The sequence below is a fragment of the Otolemur garnettii genome, unplaced genomic scaffold, assembly GCF_000181295.1.
Source record: "Otolemur garnettii isolate 467f Iridium unplaced genomic scaffold, OtoGar3 scaffold00023, whole genome shotgun sequence".
In the NCBI taxonomy this organism is placed as follows: domain Eukaryota; kingdom Metazoa; phylum Chordata; class Mammalia; order Primates; family Galagidae; genus Otolemur; species Otolemur garnettii.
This window is the reverse complement of record NW_003852418.1, coordinates 14,820,046-14,835,192: the sequence shown is the minus strand read 5'-3', so window position 1 is coordinate 14,835,192 and position 15,147 is coordinate 14,820,046. Positions and strand designations below refer to the sequence as shown.

Here is a 15,147-nt window from a genome sequence, read left to right as displayed (position 1 = left end):
CTTGGGAGGCTGAGGCAGGAGACTCGCTTGAGCCCAGGAGTTGGAGGCTGCTGTGAGCTGTGATGCCACAGCACTCTACCCAGGGGGACAGCTTGAGGCTCCGTCTCAAGAAAAAAAAAGGCTACAGACAAGTGAACCCTAATGATAGTTCAAGTTGTTCCTGCCCTGTGCATTCACACCTTCCAGGTCTCCGGCTCCCATACAAATCAGGGTGTTCGTGTAGGTACCAAGAGGAGCTGTTCAGCTCGACTCCAACTCCCAGACCTCAGTGAGTCTCTGCTCCGTTCCAGCCATGATTTTCCCCACACGTGCTTTGTTTTGGCCTTAAAACAACGCTGTGTTTGGTCAGTCTGTGGGTGAGTGATCTGAAGCTCAGAGAGATGTGATTAATTGGCCCAGTTAATTTGAACCTGATTTTACAATCCTTGATGATCTAGACAGGCGTTCTGGGTGTCAGGAATGAATGAATTCTCTTTGTGAACCAAATTCTACAAAGGGACCGACTGGCACCTGCCTTCTCATTATCCTTGTTTGGACCCTTGTATCAACTGAGGATTTCAGCTGCTGATGTGAAGGCTGCACCTGTAGGCCTCTGTGCAAATGTACAAAAAAGTTCAAAATGGGCTCAGTGCCTGTAGCACCGTGGTTATGGAGCTGACCACGTACACCAAAGCTGGCCGGTTTGAACCTGCTCTGGGCCAGCTAACAACAATGACAACTGCAACAGCAACGACGAAAAAAATAGCCGGGTGTTGTGGTGAGTGCCCGTAGTCTCAGCTACTTGGGAGGCTGAGGCAAGAGGATCACTTAAGCCCAAGAGTTGGAGGTTGCTATGAGCTGTGATGCCACAGCACTCTACCAAGGACCACATAGTGAGACTCTGTCTCAATTAAAAAAAAAAAATTCAAAATGGAGCGGCACTTGTGGCTCAAAGGAGTAGGTCACCGGCCCCATGTGCTGGCAGTGGAGAGTTCAAACCCAGCCCCGGCCAAAAACTGCAAAAAAAAAAGAAAAATTTCAAAATGTTTTGGATGGTTCTTAGACAAAGTCCTAAAAACAGACTTAATCAGCTACGTAATAACACTGTCTCTCTCCTCTTTCCATTCTACTCCAATTCTTTCGGTGACCTTGAGAAAAAAGTCTCCTCTTGATATTAACAGGCATTTATCACAGCGCTAACACTTGCTGATGTCTCTTCTCAACAATTATGTTTTATTTTAAAAAATTATGTTTTATTTATCACGTGTTTTAATAATTCTCTTTATAGCATGGATGTTGATTGTGTTTACTATAATGATAAGACATTTTCAAAAAATATATTTGAATAAAAAGTCAATTTAAAGAAAAATATCTAGTAAACCAGGTGATCCGTGGACAGGTAGAGAATTAGAAGATGGTGTTAAAGTCACAGAAGCATGAGCATTGCTCAAATGGACGCATTCCCAAAATGTCTAGAAACCTTTGCTGGGTAGTATCTCTTTAAAAGTAATCAATAGCTATTTATTTGGAACAGGCAATATTTATAATGCTTATTTTTAAAACAGCAGAAAAATCTGGAAATCTGAAACTGTAATAAACATCCAGGAAACGTCTGAACTCTCTCCCGTTCCTCTGGAATTCCCAGTGTCTCTGGAATACAGTGAACAGTCCATGGCCATGGAAGTCTCCAGACTCAGAAAGTCAAAGATAAAAAACTAGTCCTGTTACAACCAATGGGGACAGGAAAGAAGATTTGAGAACCTAGAAGAATTATTCTGAAATATTGGGAGAGTTTTCTCAGACTACTGTGGACAGTGTGTTGACTCCCAAAATTTTTAAAGGCAAGGCTTAAGGAAGTCTGGCTTTAAAAATATCGTTTGACTTTTTGCCTGTTCATAGTACTGAATAGCGTTCAGCTGGTCTTGGAGAAAAAGGAGGTCATTCCTTGGAAGGAGCACTCGCCACAGATTTCTTTTGAACGTGCTATAATTTACTGACAATTAGAGGCCTTTAGAAAGGCCAGGATTCTTTTCAGGGCCATTTTTGTACCTTCAGTATCGGAAGAAGATAAATGGAAATGAGTGGTCCAGGCTGAAGAGCTCATCTGGAGAGACGGCAAGTCTGCAAGTGAAGAAAGAAGTTCCAGGCTGGGCTCGGTGGCTCGCACATTCTGGGAGGCCAGGGCAGGTGGATTGCTTGAGCTCAGGAGTTCAAGACCAGTCTGAACAAGAGCAAGGGCCTATCTGTGAAGAAAAAGAAAGAAGTTGACACAGTCACCAAAATGTGTGTTTTAAGTCATCACAGTAGGAGATACATTTGACTCTTAAAACCATTTCCACCACATTCTAGCTATTTAACCTGAACAAGTAACTTCACCTCACCTCCCTGTGCCTCTGTTTCTTACTATGTAAAGGAAGATCTTAATACTTAACCATCTGGTGGGGGCTTTATTTTTTTTTTTTTTTGAGACAGAGCCTCAAGCTATCCCCCCTGGGTAGAGTGCTGTGGCATCACAGCTCACAGCAACCTCCAACTCCTGGGCTCAAGCGAGTCTCCTGCCTCAGCCTCCCAAGTAGCTGGGACTACAGGCACCCGCCACAACGCCCGGCTATTTTTTGGTGGCAGCCTTCATTGTTGTTTTGCTGGGTCTGGGCTGGATTCGAACCCACCACCTTAGGTGTATGTGGCTGGCGCCTTAGCCACTTGAGCCATAGGCACTGAGCCCTAGTGGGGGCTTTAAGTGAGATATCTGAGTGCAGAAGGTATATTTTAAGTATCACGTCCCTTCTTCTGGTCTCTCTGGACAGGATGTGGGGAGGTGGGACTGAGTAACACAGTGGATACAGCAAAGCACGTTTAACCTGGAGTCCAAGGAAAGAGGTGCAGGTGTATGAGCCCCGAAATTATTTGCCAAGTATTTTATGTTTATTTTTGGGTGGGAGGAGGGTCCAGATCCATCAAATAAGTCTCAAAGTGGTCTGTAACCACCACTGTCCCCTCAAAAGTTTAAGAACCACTGACGGAAAGATCCAAAGATAATCTCGAAAGTTGGAGCTCAGGCTCGGTGCCTGTAGCTCAGTGGTTAGGGCGCCGGCCACGTGCACCAAGGCTGGCAAGTTCAAACCCAACCCGGGCCTGCTAAACAACCATGACAACTGCAACCAAAAAAATAGCCAGGCATTGTGGCCATGCCTATAGTCCCAGTTACTTGGGAGGCTGAGGCAGGAGAATCGCTTAAGCCCAAGAGTTTGAGGTTGCTGTGAGCTGTGATGCCACAGCACTCTACTGAGGGTGACATAGTGAGACTCTGTCTCAAATAAAAGAAAGTTGGGGCTCAGCTAACTGGTAAAGCTATTAAGGCATTGACCTTTGCTAGAAGCAGGGTTGTTCCTCTACTTGGGAAGGATTGTATATGCCAGAATTACTCTGGAAAATGGAGCAGTGTTTAATCCGGACCTGTGAGACTCCAGCCCTGTAGCCTTCCATGAGCCAAGTTACACTTTGGCACAGTGAAACAGGCCCAGTTAGAGGGACGCTGGCCATGAGATGTGGTCAGGATAAGACTAAGGACTGTGCTTGTGGCAGCGCTGTGTTTGTTTATTGTGTGGTGACCAGAGTGGCCTTCTCTAAACTTATTCCCAGGGTTTTCCTGAACAACTCATTTGCTTTTATCTAACAGTAATTGTGCATCCAGATTAACTGTACATCCGTCTATATTCCGGCCACTAGAAAATGGCAAGTGTGTTGCTCACCTCTAGCCAGGACTCTGTGGTTCACATTTTCTGTAGCAACACCTCCCCTCTGTCTGTCTGTAGGCCGGCTGGGTCTATGTATTAATTTTCCCTTTGTTGCATTTTAGAACACATAATTTTTAACTTTTTAAATTGTTTCAGGTGAATTTGAAGGTGGAAAGAATTAGGTTACGGGGTTTGCATTTGTTAGGGAGAGTCTCTGTGGTAACTGTGTCCCACCCCAGGAGGTGTGCCACGCACCTCACATCAAGCCCATCGGTGGGAGGACACCCGTCTTCCTCCCTCCTCCCCTCTTCCCGCTCCTTCCTTCCCACCTCTCCCACCTTGAATGGATTGGAGTTTTTCTCTTGTGTGGACGTGCGTTCGATGGTCCACTGTGAAACACGCGATTTGTTCGTGCTGCTTGCGTATCCGTAAACCTCCTGCAAGTTCTTTTTCCAGCAGGTTTGCACACCCGACTCAACATCTGTGAATTGCACGGTAGGGCTGTTGTGTTAGCCAGTTAGCCCTTTGCTTTTATGTGACAGTTTGGGGGTAACATCTTAACCCTCACTTTTGTTTTTATCTCCCTTAGTCAGTTAAAGAGGACTCAGTCCCCACAGGTGCAGAGGAGAACGTAAGTTACGCATCAAACCACAGAATCATCCCACTGGCATCTTCCGCGGGTCCAGCCACTGCGCACTTTTGGTTCTGGGATCCTGAGTTCTTGCATGTCCCACGTGTTATCCATCTGCTGGAGACTCTTTCACTCTTCCATGCGATCAGGGACGGATGGGGAATCACCTTGCACACATTTGTGTAAACTCCCATTGAATCGATGCAAAATTCGAGCACATACTTTTATAACGTTGTCATTTAGGGGCTGAAAGAGTCTGCCACACATAAGAACAGCTTTGCGCTTCCTTAAGGGATAATGATGCTGCCTCTTCTGCTTCACTCTACCATGATCCATCATGCCCCTCTGTTTCTATGGTGACCCAGTTTCTTACTAACTCTGGGTGGTACCCGGGGCGGCTAGTTGCATCGGGCATCAGAATAGCCAGTCTCAGGTGGAGAGCTGACTCCGTGGGTCTGCACCTGAGCCAGATGGGTGAGCCTCACTGTCTTTTTGCCCTTTGATCTTCTGGGGAAATATAATCAAGAGTTTTGGGACACTATATTCATGTCTGAATGGACGGTGCTCTGTCAAGCATCACAAAAGTGCATCTTTCCAGAACATTTTCCAGGTTGATTAACAAAGAAGCCTCATGGGCTCAGCATCTGTGACTCAAACGGCTAAGGTGCCAGCCACATACACCTGAGCTGGAAGGTTCGAATCCAGCCCCGGCCCGCCAAACAACAATGATGGCTGCAACTAAAAAATAGCCGGGCGTTGTGGCAGGCACCTGTGGTCCCAGCTACTTGGGAGGCTGAGGCAGGAGACTCGCTTGAGCCCAGGAGTTGGAGATTGCTGTGAGCTATGATGTCACAGCACTCTACCCAGGGGGATAGCTTGAGACTCTGTCTCAAAAAAAAAAAAAAAAAAGAAGGTTCTCATGAATTTCAGACCCACAACAGCAGCTCTCTGCTCTGAAAAATTATATAAGGGGGGATAAATAAATTCACAGCTCCCTAAGATAGAGGTATATATCTATAAAATTTCTGTATGTGTGGCTGCTTCTGGGTGTCTCTAGTTTGCATGCCATGGGTAGGGCCAGTGTTTTCTTTTGTTTTTAGTGAGTGCAGCTGAACAGATGTTGACAATTTACACATGTTCCGGAAACGTTGTCCATGACATGGGATGAAAATGGGCATGACTGTGTTAGGGGTCTTAGTAGGAGGAAAATCTTTGAACTCTATTTCTTGTTTTAGTTGTGTTTCTTTTCTTCCCTTCTTCTCTCCCGTCCTTCTTCTTTCTTTGCTCCCTCCCTCCCTCCCTCCCTTCCTTCGTTCCTTTTTTGAGCCAAACTTAGTAGCTCAGCAAAGCTCAGGTGTCTCATTATTCCATAAAGTTCTCATGGATTACTGGTGTATTCTAGAGAGTCGAAGTCACTATTTCAGCAGCCTACAAAGAAGAAGTCCCTGGGTCTTCTTCCCATGAACTTGAAATTTTAATACTGTGGATAAAATGAGCCAGGGCTCCTGCAGCGGAGAGCCAACATGGTTAATGTCACACCTACTCTCATTCTGTTCACTAGAGCAAGTCACACAGCAAAGGACAGAGTGTGATTCTTTTACAGAGAGATGGAATAAGTAATTGGGGAAACAATGGGATTATGCTTCATAGTAAAATGATTCAGCTCACAGATGATTCAGTTGACGGACTGTGTCAAACTGAGTTAGTTTAATTTCCTCCTCCCAAATAAGAGAGATAACCCTAGTCAAAACTATCTATTGGCTCGGCGCCTGTGGCTCAAGTGGCTAAGGCGCCAACCACATACACCTAAGGTAGTGGGTTTGAATCCAGCCCAGGCCCACCAAAAACAACAATGATGGCTGCAACCAAAAAAATAGCCAGGCGTTTTTGTGGCAGGTGCCTGTGGTCCCAGCTACTTGGGAGGCTGAGGCAGGAGACTCACTTGAACCCAGGAGTTGGAGGTTGCTGTGAGCGTGATGCCATGGCACTCTACCCAGGGGGATAGCTTGAGGCTCTGTCTCAAAAAAAAAAACAAAAAACTATCTATCATATTGGGGCGGTGCCTGTGGCTCAAGGAGTAGGGTGCTGGCCCCATATGCTGGAAGTGGTGGGTTCTAACCCAGCCCCAGCCAAAAAAAACATCTATCATATTCTAAATCTTCACAACAGGACAATGAGACGCGATTAACCATATGACAACAGTGCTTTACTAGTGACTTCTTCTGACTAAAATAAGGCCAAATGTATTGTTTTTTAAGTTTTTCTACCTACAACTTTCCACCTACAACTAAACCAACTCAACCAACGTACTGCCCACCTGTGTTTTACAAAACAAAGGACAAAGGGCTTTCGACATTTCTCAAAGTTTTTTGTAAAAAGAAACATAAGAAGGCTTTTGAAGCCCCTGGAAATTTAGTCCTTTCCCTAGAATGTGCCTCTAGTCCTATAGCAATAAATTTATCTTGATTAGAGAAAGAAGAGAATCCTTTGGCTGTAATCTATTTGACCCTTGGTTAGCTGAGTTCATGTTCTCAAAAAAGAAAGATCTTTCCTTCCAATGACCTATCAGACCCAGGAGATAGGGACTTCTGTCGTTTATCTCTCTTAGTAGGTAACTTCTCAGTCGCAGGTGAAAGGAACCCAACTCAACCCAGATTGAAAAGAAAATGAAATGTGTGGGTTCTCATTTTTAAAACATAGAACTCGTTTCAAATGGAGTTTGATTTGAGGCTCTGCCTTGGCTGAGCCCTGTGGGCCTGGCCACCTTTTCAGCATTCCAGCATCACATCACTGAGCCCAGCGCAGAGAGATTGTTCCAGGAGCAATCCTTCACGTCCTGGGATTCGTTCTCTGCCATTGGCTCAAACGCAGAGAAAAGCAAAAGCCCTAGTGGTCAGCTTTTGCCAGGTTATGCTGCAATAACAACCAAGCCCCTCAGTTCAGTGGCTCTCAATGGCAAAGAGTTGTTTTGTTTTTTCCATTAGTCAGCTGCACATGGGCTGTGGCTTACCCATGAGGTATCTTCCTGCTGATATCTAGAGAAAAGAGGCTGTCCCATCAACAGCGACATTCAGTTTTAGCTGCAGAAAGGAAACAGTGTCATGGTGAACCACGAGATGGCTCCCACAGCTTATAGCCAGTCATTATCACACCCAGGCACATGCCATTCACTAGAGCTAGTCGTACAGCAAAGGACACAGTCTGTAATTCCTTTACAGGAAGGTGGAGTAAGTAATTGAGGACATAGTGCCTCGTGCCACTTACTGCCATCACTGAACCAGCACCATCAAGGAGCTGTGTTGAGTGGTTCAGAACTTTTTTGATTGCCTTCATCCCATCACATCGTTCTTGAAGTTGGGAGGATTGTTCCCCGCCCAAGCAAAACTGGAGTATGTAAGCAGATGAGGGAGAATAAGTACCAAACAGAATAAAAAATCTCAGGAAATTCTTTGTAATCAAATGATCACACTATAAATTCAATAAAAATAATTTTACAAGATTCTAAAATAAAAATCTTTAGTATTGATATTCTTACGTTGTGAGTAAAGTGTAAGTGGAGGAAATGTATTTTGGTAAAAATGAGTTTCCAAAACTCACAACTCTAGTCAAAACTATATAATCCAAATTTTAAGGGTAAATAATGGTATAATTTTTTTTTTTTTTTTTGCAGTTTTTGGCCGGGGCTGGGTTTGAACCCACCACCTCCGGCATATGGGGCCGGCGCCCTACTCCATTGAGCCAAGGCACTGCCCATAATGGTACAAAATTTGAGGCAAAAAGTGGACCACTTTACTGAGATGTATTTTTTGTGTATTAAACACACAAGCCACCTTTATGGAATGCATATCCTATCACCTACTAAAATCAAGTAATGAGAATTTAATTATATTAATAAAATATAGCATAAATCTGATTTTAATAATGTCTGTCATCCCCCAAATTAAAATGTGAAGATTCAGTCATACATTCTAAATAGGGAAAACTTTCTCCAAAGCCTTGGCCTGGAAGGAAATTGGAAAAATATCCAAATAAAAATTGAATTCTTATGTCCACATATGCAAATCATACCCTTACTCAGCCCAGATTTTTCTGGATTTCCATACTGAGTATTAGTGGATTCTCCTTGACCAGTTTCTCAGCCTGACTTTAACCTAATGGAAGTGTCTCTCTCTCTCTCTTTTTTTAACCTAGTAGAATGGTTGTATCTTAGAACTTATGGCTTAGAATTTATAAGTTGACACCTCTCAACATTTAGAAAATCCCAGCAAGGGAACCATTAGCATTTAAATAAAGTTGATTTACAAAGTTACTGCCATACAATCTGACCATTTTATTATATGAATAATTTTCCCTCCTGGCCTTTGCACACATGCAAGAAAGAACTCACTTCTTCAAAGAGAGTATAGTTCTGAACTCAGGGTCCCCAAGTCAAACTCTCTTCATTACCTACTTCAGGGCCATTCTCTATCCCCCCCCCCCACTTTCTACCCTTGAGCTTAGACAAGATTGGCAACTGTCATACCCCCAAAGTATTTGATTGTGATTGCTTGGGTGATAGGTCAGTATTTTATTTTCTTTACCCATAATCAGCTAAGGGGTAAGGATGTAACCTACTCCTGACCAGTGAAACTTATGTGCTCTGAGCTGGAGGATCAAAATACAGAAGTTCATTTGAAGCACATCTTTTGCTGTGACCTTCCTGTCTTCTCAGGACACTGCGGTGAGGATGTGATGTCTGGAACTGTGGCAGCTACTTTGTTACTAGGAGGTAATCAGGAAAAAGAAATCCAGGGTACCAAGAATGGCAGAGCCAAAGAATAGAAAGAACCAAAGTCCTCTGACACTTGTAAAGCCACAGAACCACCCCCAGAATTTCCTGCTATTAAATTTGTCTCCTGTTTGGTTGATTAAACCACTAAGAAAGGCCATACATGGTGGCCCGTGCCTGTAATCCCAGCACTCTGGGATACTGAGGTGAGTAGATTGCTTGAGCTCAGGAGTTTGAGACCAGCCTGAACAAGAGCAAGAGCAAGACCCCATCTCTACTAAAAACAGAAAAACTTGCCAGATGTAGTGGTGAGCACCTGTAGTCCCAGCTACTTGGTGGGGGGAAGGCTGAGGCAAGAGGATCATTTGAACCCAAGAGTTTGAGGTTACTGTGAACTATGATGACATGATAGCATTCTATCAAGGGCAACAAAGGGAGACTCTATCTAAAAAAAAACAAACAAACTAGAAAATATTCGTTTACTCACAGCAAACGCCATCCTTGCTGCAAGGGCTACTTGCCCATAGTGTGACTTTGGCCAAAGCATTCAACCATTCAGACTTTTCACCTATAGATCAGAAATAATGTTATCTTTCCTGAGCTGTCTTGGTAACTATTTCTTGAGGTTATATCCAGGGTGGCTACCAAGTCTGTTTGCAATTTTATTTTATTTTATTTTATTTATTTATTTTTGCAACAGAGCCTCAAGCTGTCCCCTTGGGTAGAATGCCATGGCATCACAGCTCATAGCAACCTCCAACTCCTGGGCTCAAGCGAGTCTCCTGACTCCGCCTCCCAAGTAGCTGGGACCACAGGTGCCCGCCACAACACCCGGCTATTCTTTTGGTTGCAGCTGTCATTGTTGTTTGGTGGGCCCGGGCTGGATTCGAACCCGCCACCTTAGGTGTATGTGGCTGGCGCCTTAGCCACTTGAGCCACAGGCCCCAAGCCCTGTCTGCAATTTTAAATTGCACATGAACTTTATGGCCACTCTCTGCTTTGAAAAAATACATACCTTGCACAATGCCAGGCATAGTAGAAAGAAGTCGTTACGAATGGAATCATCTGTAAATAATAGACCAGTGCACAGTGGGTGAACCCAGATAATTCATGTTCATTAATAGCCTAATATTAACACAAATAACAACCACTAATAATATGCATTAAGCACTTGCTATGTGTCTGACACAGTTCTAAGAGCTTTACATGTGTCACTGATTCAGTCCTTGCAACAGCTTCCTCATGTGTACACCACCCGCATAGAGAGCACAGAGGTGGTCGGCATCGACCTTCAATTAGCAAAGACCAGAAGGACGAAAGACAAGACTTAGACCCTGCAGGTTGCTTTAGATCCCACGTTCTATGCCTACACTTCAAAGGCTCTTGTGGCTGGTGCTTATTTTTCAGAAATACACCTGAATCAGACCAGCTTCACACGTAGAGACCTGGTCCACAGCTGACTGCCAATCCCAGTCCTTTCGTTTGCTCCAGTTGCAGCCTGGTTTCCCAAAGACAGAGCAAAGTCCAAAACCAGCAGCCCAGCAGAGGAAGCTTACTCACAATCCTATCTTGTTCGGCCACTCCAGCATTTTCATTCTGTTATGTCCTGCCATCTTTCCCACCATTCTCTTATCTCATATCTGGTCCATTCGTGTCAATACCACCTGCCTTGCCTCCTGGAGACTTTTGAGTTTTTAACTTCCCAAAGCCGATCTTAGTTTACAAAAAGAAAAAGAAATACTAGAAATCCTATCAGTATTTTAAGATATGGAAGGCGGGGGATATACTACTGTGATTTAGTTGCCAAATTCCAGGGTGTTCTGAGTGTTGATTTGTGGATGGGCCTCTCCCCGCATCAGCTGGCAATATAGAAACTAAGGGTTGTTCTTGATGGGGAAAATTTGGGTCATTGGCAAACCAATGGTTTATTCCGTAAGGAAGAAAGGAAAATGGTGCCTCCACGAGCATACTGTATCTTTAGAAATAATTAAGTCCCCTTTCCAAGCCCTTGACATTGAGAACACAGCTTTGAAGAAGCAGGGGGTCTTCTACCAGCAAAGACAAGTGCAGGGAGGCCTTTGTAAGTTCTTTCCTTAGCAGCCAGGAATAAAAAACTTGTATAAAAGGCTAGACAGTAAATATTTTAGGCTGGGTAGGTCGTTTATGGTCTACATCCTGTATTCCTCATCTTTTAAAACATTTGTTAAAACCCTTTCAAAATATAAAAACCGGCTCAGCGCCTGTGGCTCAAGCGGCTAAGGCGCCAGCCACATACACCTAAGGTGGCAGGTTCGAATCCCCAGCCTGGGCCCACCAAACAACGATGGCTGCAACCAAAAAATGGCCAGGCGTTGTGGCGGGCGCCTGTAGTCCCAGCTACTTGGGAGGCTGAGGCAGGAGACTCGCTTGAGCCCAGGAGTTGGAGGTTGCTGTGAGCTGTGATGCCATGGCACTCTACCCAGGGGGATAGCTTGAGGCTCTGTCTCAAAAAAAAAGAAAAGAAATATAAAAACCATTCTTAGCCCAGGTGCCACAGAGAACCGGGCATCCACCAGACTGGACATGGTAGCTTTGCCAAACCCCGAATGAGGAAACAGAGGACATTATTAAACCCTCTTCTGGACAACTCACTCTGTCTTGTCGCAGGGACCATTGCAAATGTAGAAGCTGTCCCAAATAGGACGGGCCCCTGCATGGCCAGGGGAGGGGCACAAAATAAGCAGAGCTGGGCTCAGGTGCAGGGCGGCCAGCCTTCCATCCACACCCCCGCTCACCCTCCCTGCTCCCCACAGACATTCAGTGAACACAGAGTTCACTGGGAGCTGGGCCAGGGGACGTACACAACTTGGCCGTTGTTTTGTTTTTACCAAGTTCATTTCTCTTCTGAATGCGTGAACTTCAGCTGAGTACTAATGACAAGTGACTGGTCTGGGGAGAGGTGAGGAAGGAGTTAATGAGGAAGGCCAGCCCTTTGAATGGAGTGGTGTCCCCCCCACCTGTGCTCCTTCCTGCAGAGAAGACAGTTTTTCCTCAGTTGCAGGGGAACTTGGGTGTGGACTGGAGGTGTCATGGCTACTCTCTCTAAGACTCAACTCTTAAGAAAATGATCATTCCTGATTTCTACACAGGCCAGGTATAATTCATCTTTGGGGTGGACCAAATTGGTGGGCTTCCTGGGAGGGGAGGGTAGAAGAGACGTCCTCCACGTGCCTGCACCTTGCCGCCCTTCCACCCTAATTTGGCAGCTGTTCAGAAATTGGCTGTTTAGGAGCACGTGACTCAACAGGAGTGTTTCTTCTGGAATAGGGGCCTGTGTAGAAATGGTCGTAGAGTCAAACCTATGGGTGCTATGCGGACCCCACTTTATACAATGTGTTTGGGGGGATTTTTTTTTTCATTTTCTTAATACCTGGCAAAATAATCCAGGTGGTGTGTGAATCACCAGTAGAGATTATAAAGTCGGAGGAAGTAGACTCAGCCTTACAAACAGTGGATCTCAGCGAAGGGGGTGCCGCTACGCCCGAACCCGGGGAAGTAAAACTCAGAAGAGAAGACAGCAAACCTCCAAGAACCTCGCTGATGGCGTTTCTCAGACAGATGGTAAGCCACTTACTTCTGGTATAAGAGTACTGGAAACCCAAGTCTGCTTCCGAGAGTAAAGGCCGCATAGCCCAGAGGCGGAGGGTAGGATAGTAACCTGCCATGACGGGGCTGGATAGGAATGGAATGTGAATGGTGCGGTTAGAAAACTACCTTTCTCAGGTGGCACCTGTGGCTCAAAAGGGTAGGCTGCCAGCCCCATATGCCAGAGGTGGTGGGTTCAAACCCAGCCCCAGTCAAAAAAAAAAACTACCTTTTCTGCTTTTGATTTAACCAAGGAGAAAGTCTCATTCTATTGCTAATGTTCTTTAATCCCCTTTTAACCCCTGCTAACTCCCTTTTAAATATAGAACGTGTTGGCCTTGGGTCACATGGGACTAGGGCCATATTGTTTACTTCTAATTGTTTTTATCTTCCAAGTTTGCTTCTATTGGTGGTCAATGCTTTTCTTATTACTGGAATGATATGACATTTCCTTTGACAATACAATTGTTTACATAAAGAATGTAAGATATTTTTGGCTGGGTGCGGTGACTGGAGGCCGATAAGGGAGGATGGCTTGAGGCCAGGAGTTTGAGACTAGCCTGGGCACAAGGTAAGACTTCATTTCTACAAAAAAAAAAAAAAAAAAAATAGAAAGGAAATTATCCAAAGGTGGTGATGAGTGCCTGTAGTACCAGCTACTCAGGAAGCAGAGGAAGAGGATCACTTGAGCCCAAGATTCTGAGCTTGATATGAGCCAGGATTACACCACTGCACTCCAGCCTAGGCGACAGAGCAAGACCTTGTCTCAAAAAAACAAACAAACAAACAAAAAAACGAGAGGGAAGAAAGAAAGAGAAAAACAATACAATTTACATATTGATGTGGCAAAAATTCTGAAAGTGACATTAATGACACAAATTTGTACACAGCTGGCTCGGCGCCTATAGCTCAACCGGCTAAGGCACCAGCCACGTACACCTAAGGTGGCGGGTTCGAATCCCCAGCCTGGACCCGCCAAACAACAATGACGGCTGTAACCAAAAAATAGCCGGGCATTGTGGCGGGTGCCTGTGGTCCCAGCTACTTGGGAGGCGGAGGCAGGAGACTCGCTAGAGCCCAGGAGTTAGAGGTTGCTGGGAGCTGTAATGCCACGGCACTCTACCGGGGGGACAGCTTGAGGCTCTGTCTCAAAAAAAAAAAAAATTTGTACACAGCTGATTTACAGATAATTCATATGAGGAAATGACAACCTCTTGGAGGCCGAAGTGGGCAGATCACTGCCTGAGTTAGAGGGAGACCCCATCTCTAAAAATAGCTGGGCATTAGGATGGGAGCCTGTAGTCCCAGCTACTGGGGAGGCTGAGGCTGGAGGATCACTTGAGCCCAAGTGTTTGAGGTTGCTGTGAGCTGTGAGCCACAGAACTGTACTCAGGGCAACAGAATGAGACTCTGTCTGAAAAAATACAAAAAAAAACAAGAAATGACAACATAACATTCTACTAGTGAATATATATAACTTAGCTGGTGAAATTTGCCATGTTTTTAATTTGTATAGAATAGAAAGAACATGAACAGACATCTTTTGGGTGTTTATAATCAAGTACATTAAACGTCCAAACAGCCATGAACTTAAGTAATAGAATGCCACAAAACCTGAATCAGTTGGAGGATAAAACCCAAAAACCCACGTAAAAGGTCATTGAGTTTAATTCTCTTTTGATGAAAAACAAGAATTTCATTATAGTGCGCTTTTATTTTTAGGAGTATTTAGGAGTTTAATCCTTAGAGAAAGCAACTCTCTAATTTCACCGGCTCAACCTATTAAGGAATTCTTTCTAGTCCCCAAAACAAAACAAATCCTTGCCAGTAGGAGTTGAGGCATAGTAGAAATAATTATGGCAGAAATAGTTGATTGGAATCATTTTCTTCTCTTGTTAGACTCTCGTGAAGTGAAAAGTTTAGAATAAATAGTGGGCCTGCCGCATGGCCTCTACCCTGTCCAGACTGCTGGTCATTTGATCTGTAGTTTGGTGCTGAAAATGGAGATGACGATTTGAGACTTTTTTTAAAACCAATTTTTACATGATGCCAGGAAAGAAAAGAACATTTTGCCTGTTTCTAGCAACTCATCTGACTCATGAATGGGATCCCTAACCAGGTCATCCTAATTTTGAAAGGGGGCAGCTTTTTCATCGCTGTATGGAATAAAGTAACAAATAGAACGACAGTCTTTTCCAAATAACCAAAATGATGCTGCTTCATTTAAAAGGGCAGGGGGAAAGGCTCGGCGCCTGTGACTCAAGTGGCTAAGGCGCCAGCCACATACACCTAAGGTGGCGGGTTCGAATCCAGCCCGGGCCTGCCAGACAACAATGATGCCTGCAACCCCCCCCAAAAAAATAGCCGTGGTTGTGGCGGGCACCTGTGGTCCCAGCTACTTGGGAGGC

The 15,147-nt window shown here is 44.8% G+C and overlaps 1 protein-coding gene across 1 annotated transcript in view; it reads left to right on the top strand.

The window, feature by feature from the left end:
• The window catches only part of BCAS1 (breast carcinoma amplified sequence 1), a 92,316-nt gene that overhangs the window by 57,195 nt on the left and 19,974 nt on the right, over positions 1–15,147 (top strand). Inside the window, exons 8-9 of the mRNA XM_023512022.1 lie at positions 4,306–4,347; positions 12,542–12,715. Of these exons, the coding sequence (XP_023367790.1) occupies positions 4,306–4,347; positions 12,542–12,715 (216 nt within the window). The remainder of the gene's footprint in view (positions 1–4,305; positions 4,348–12,541; positions 12,716–15,147) is intronic.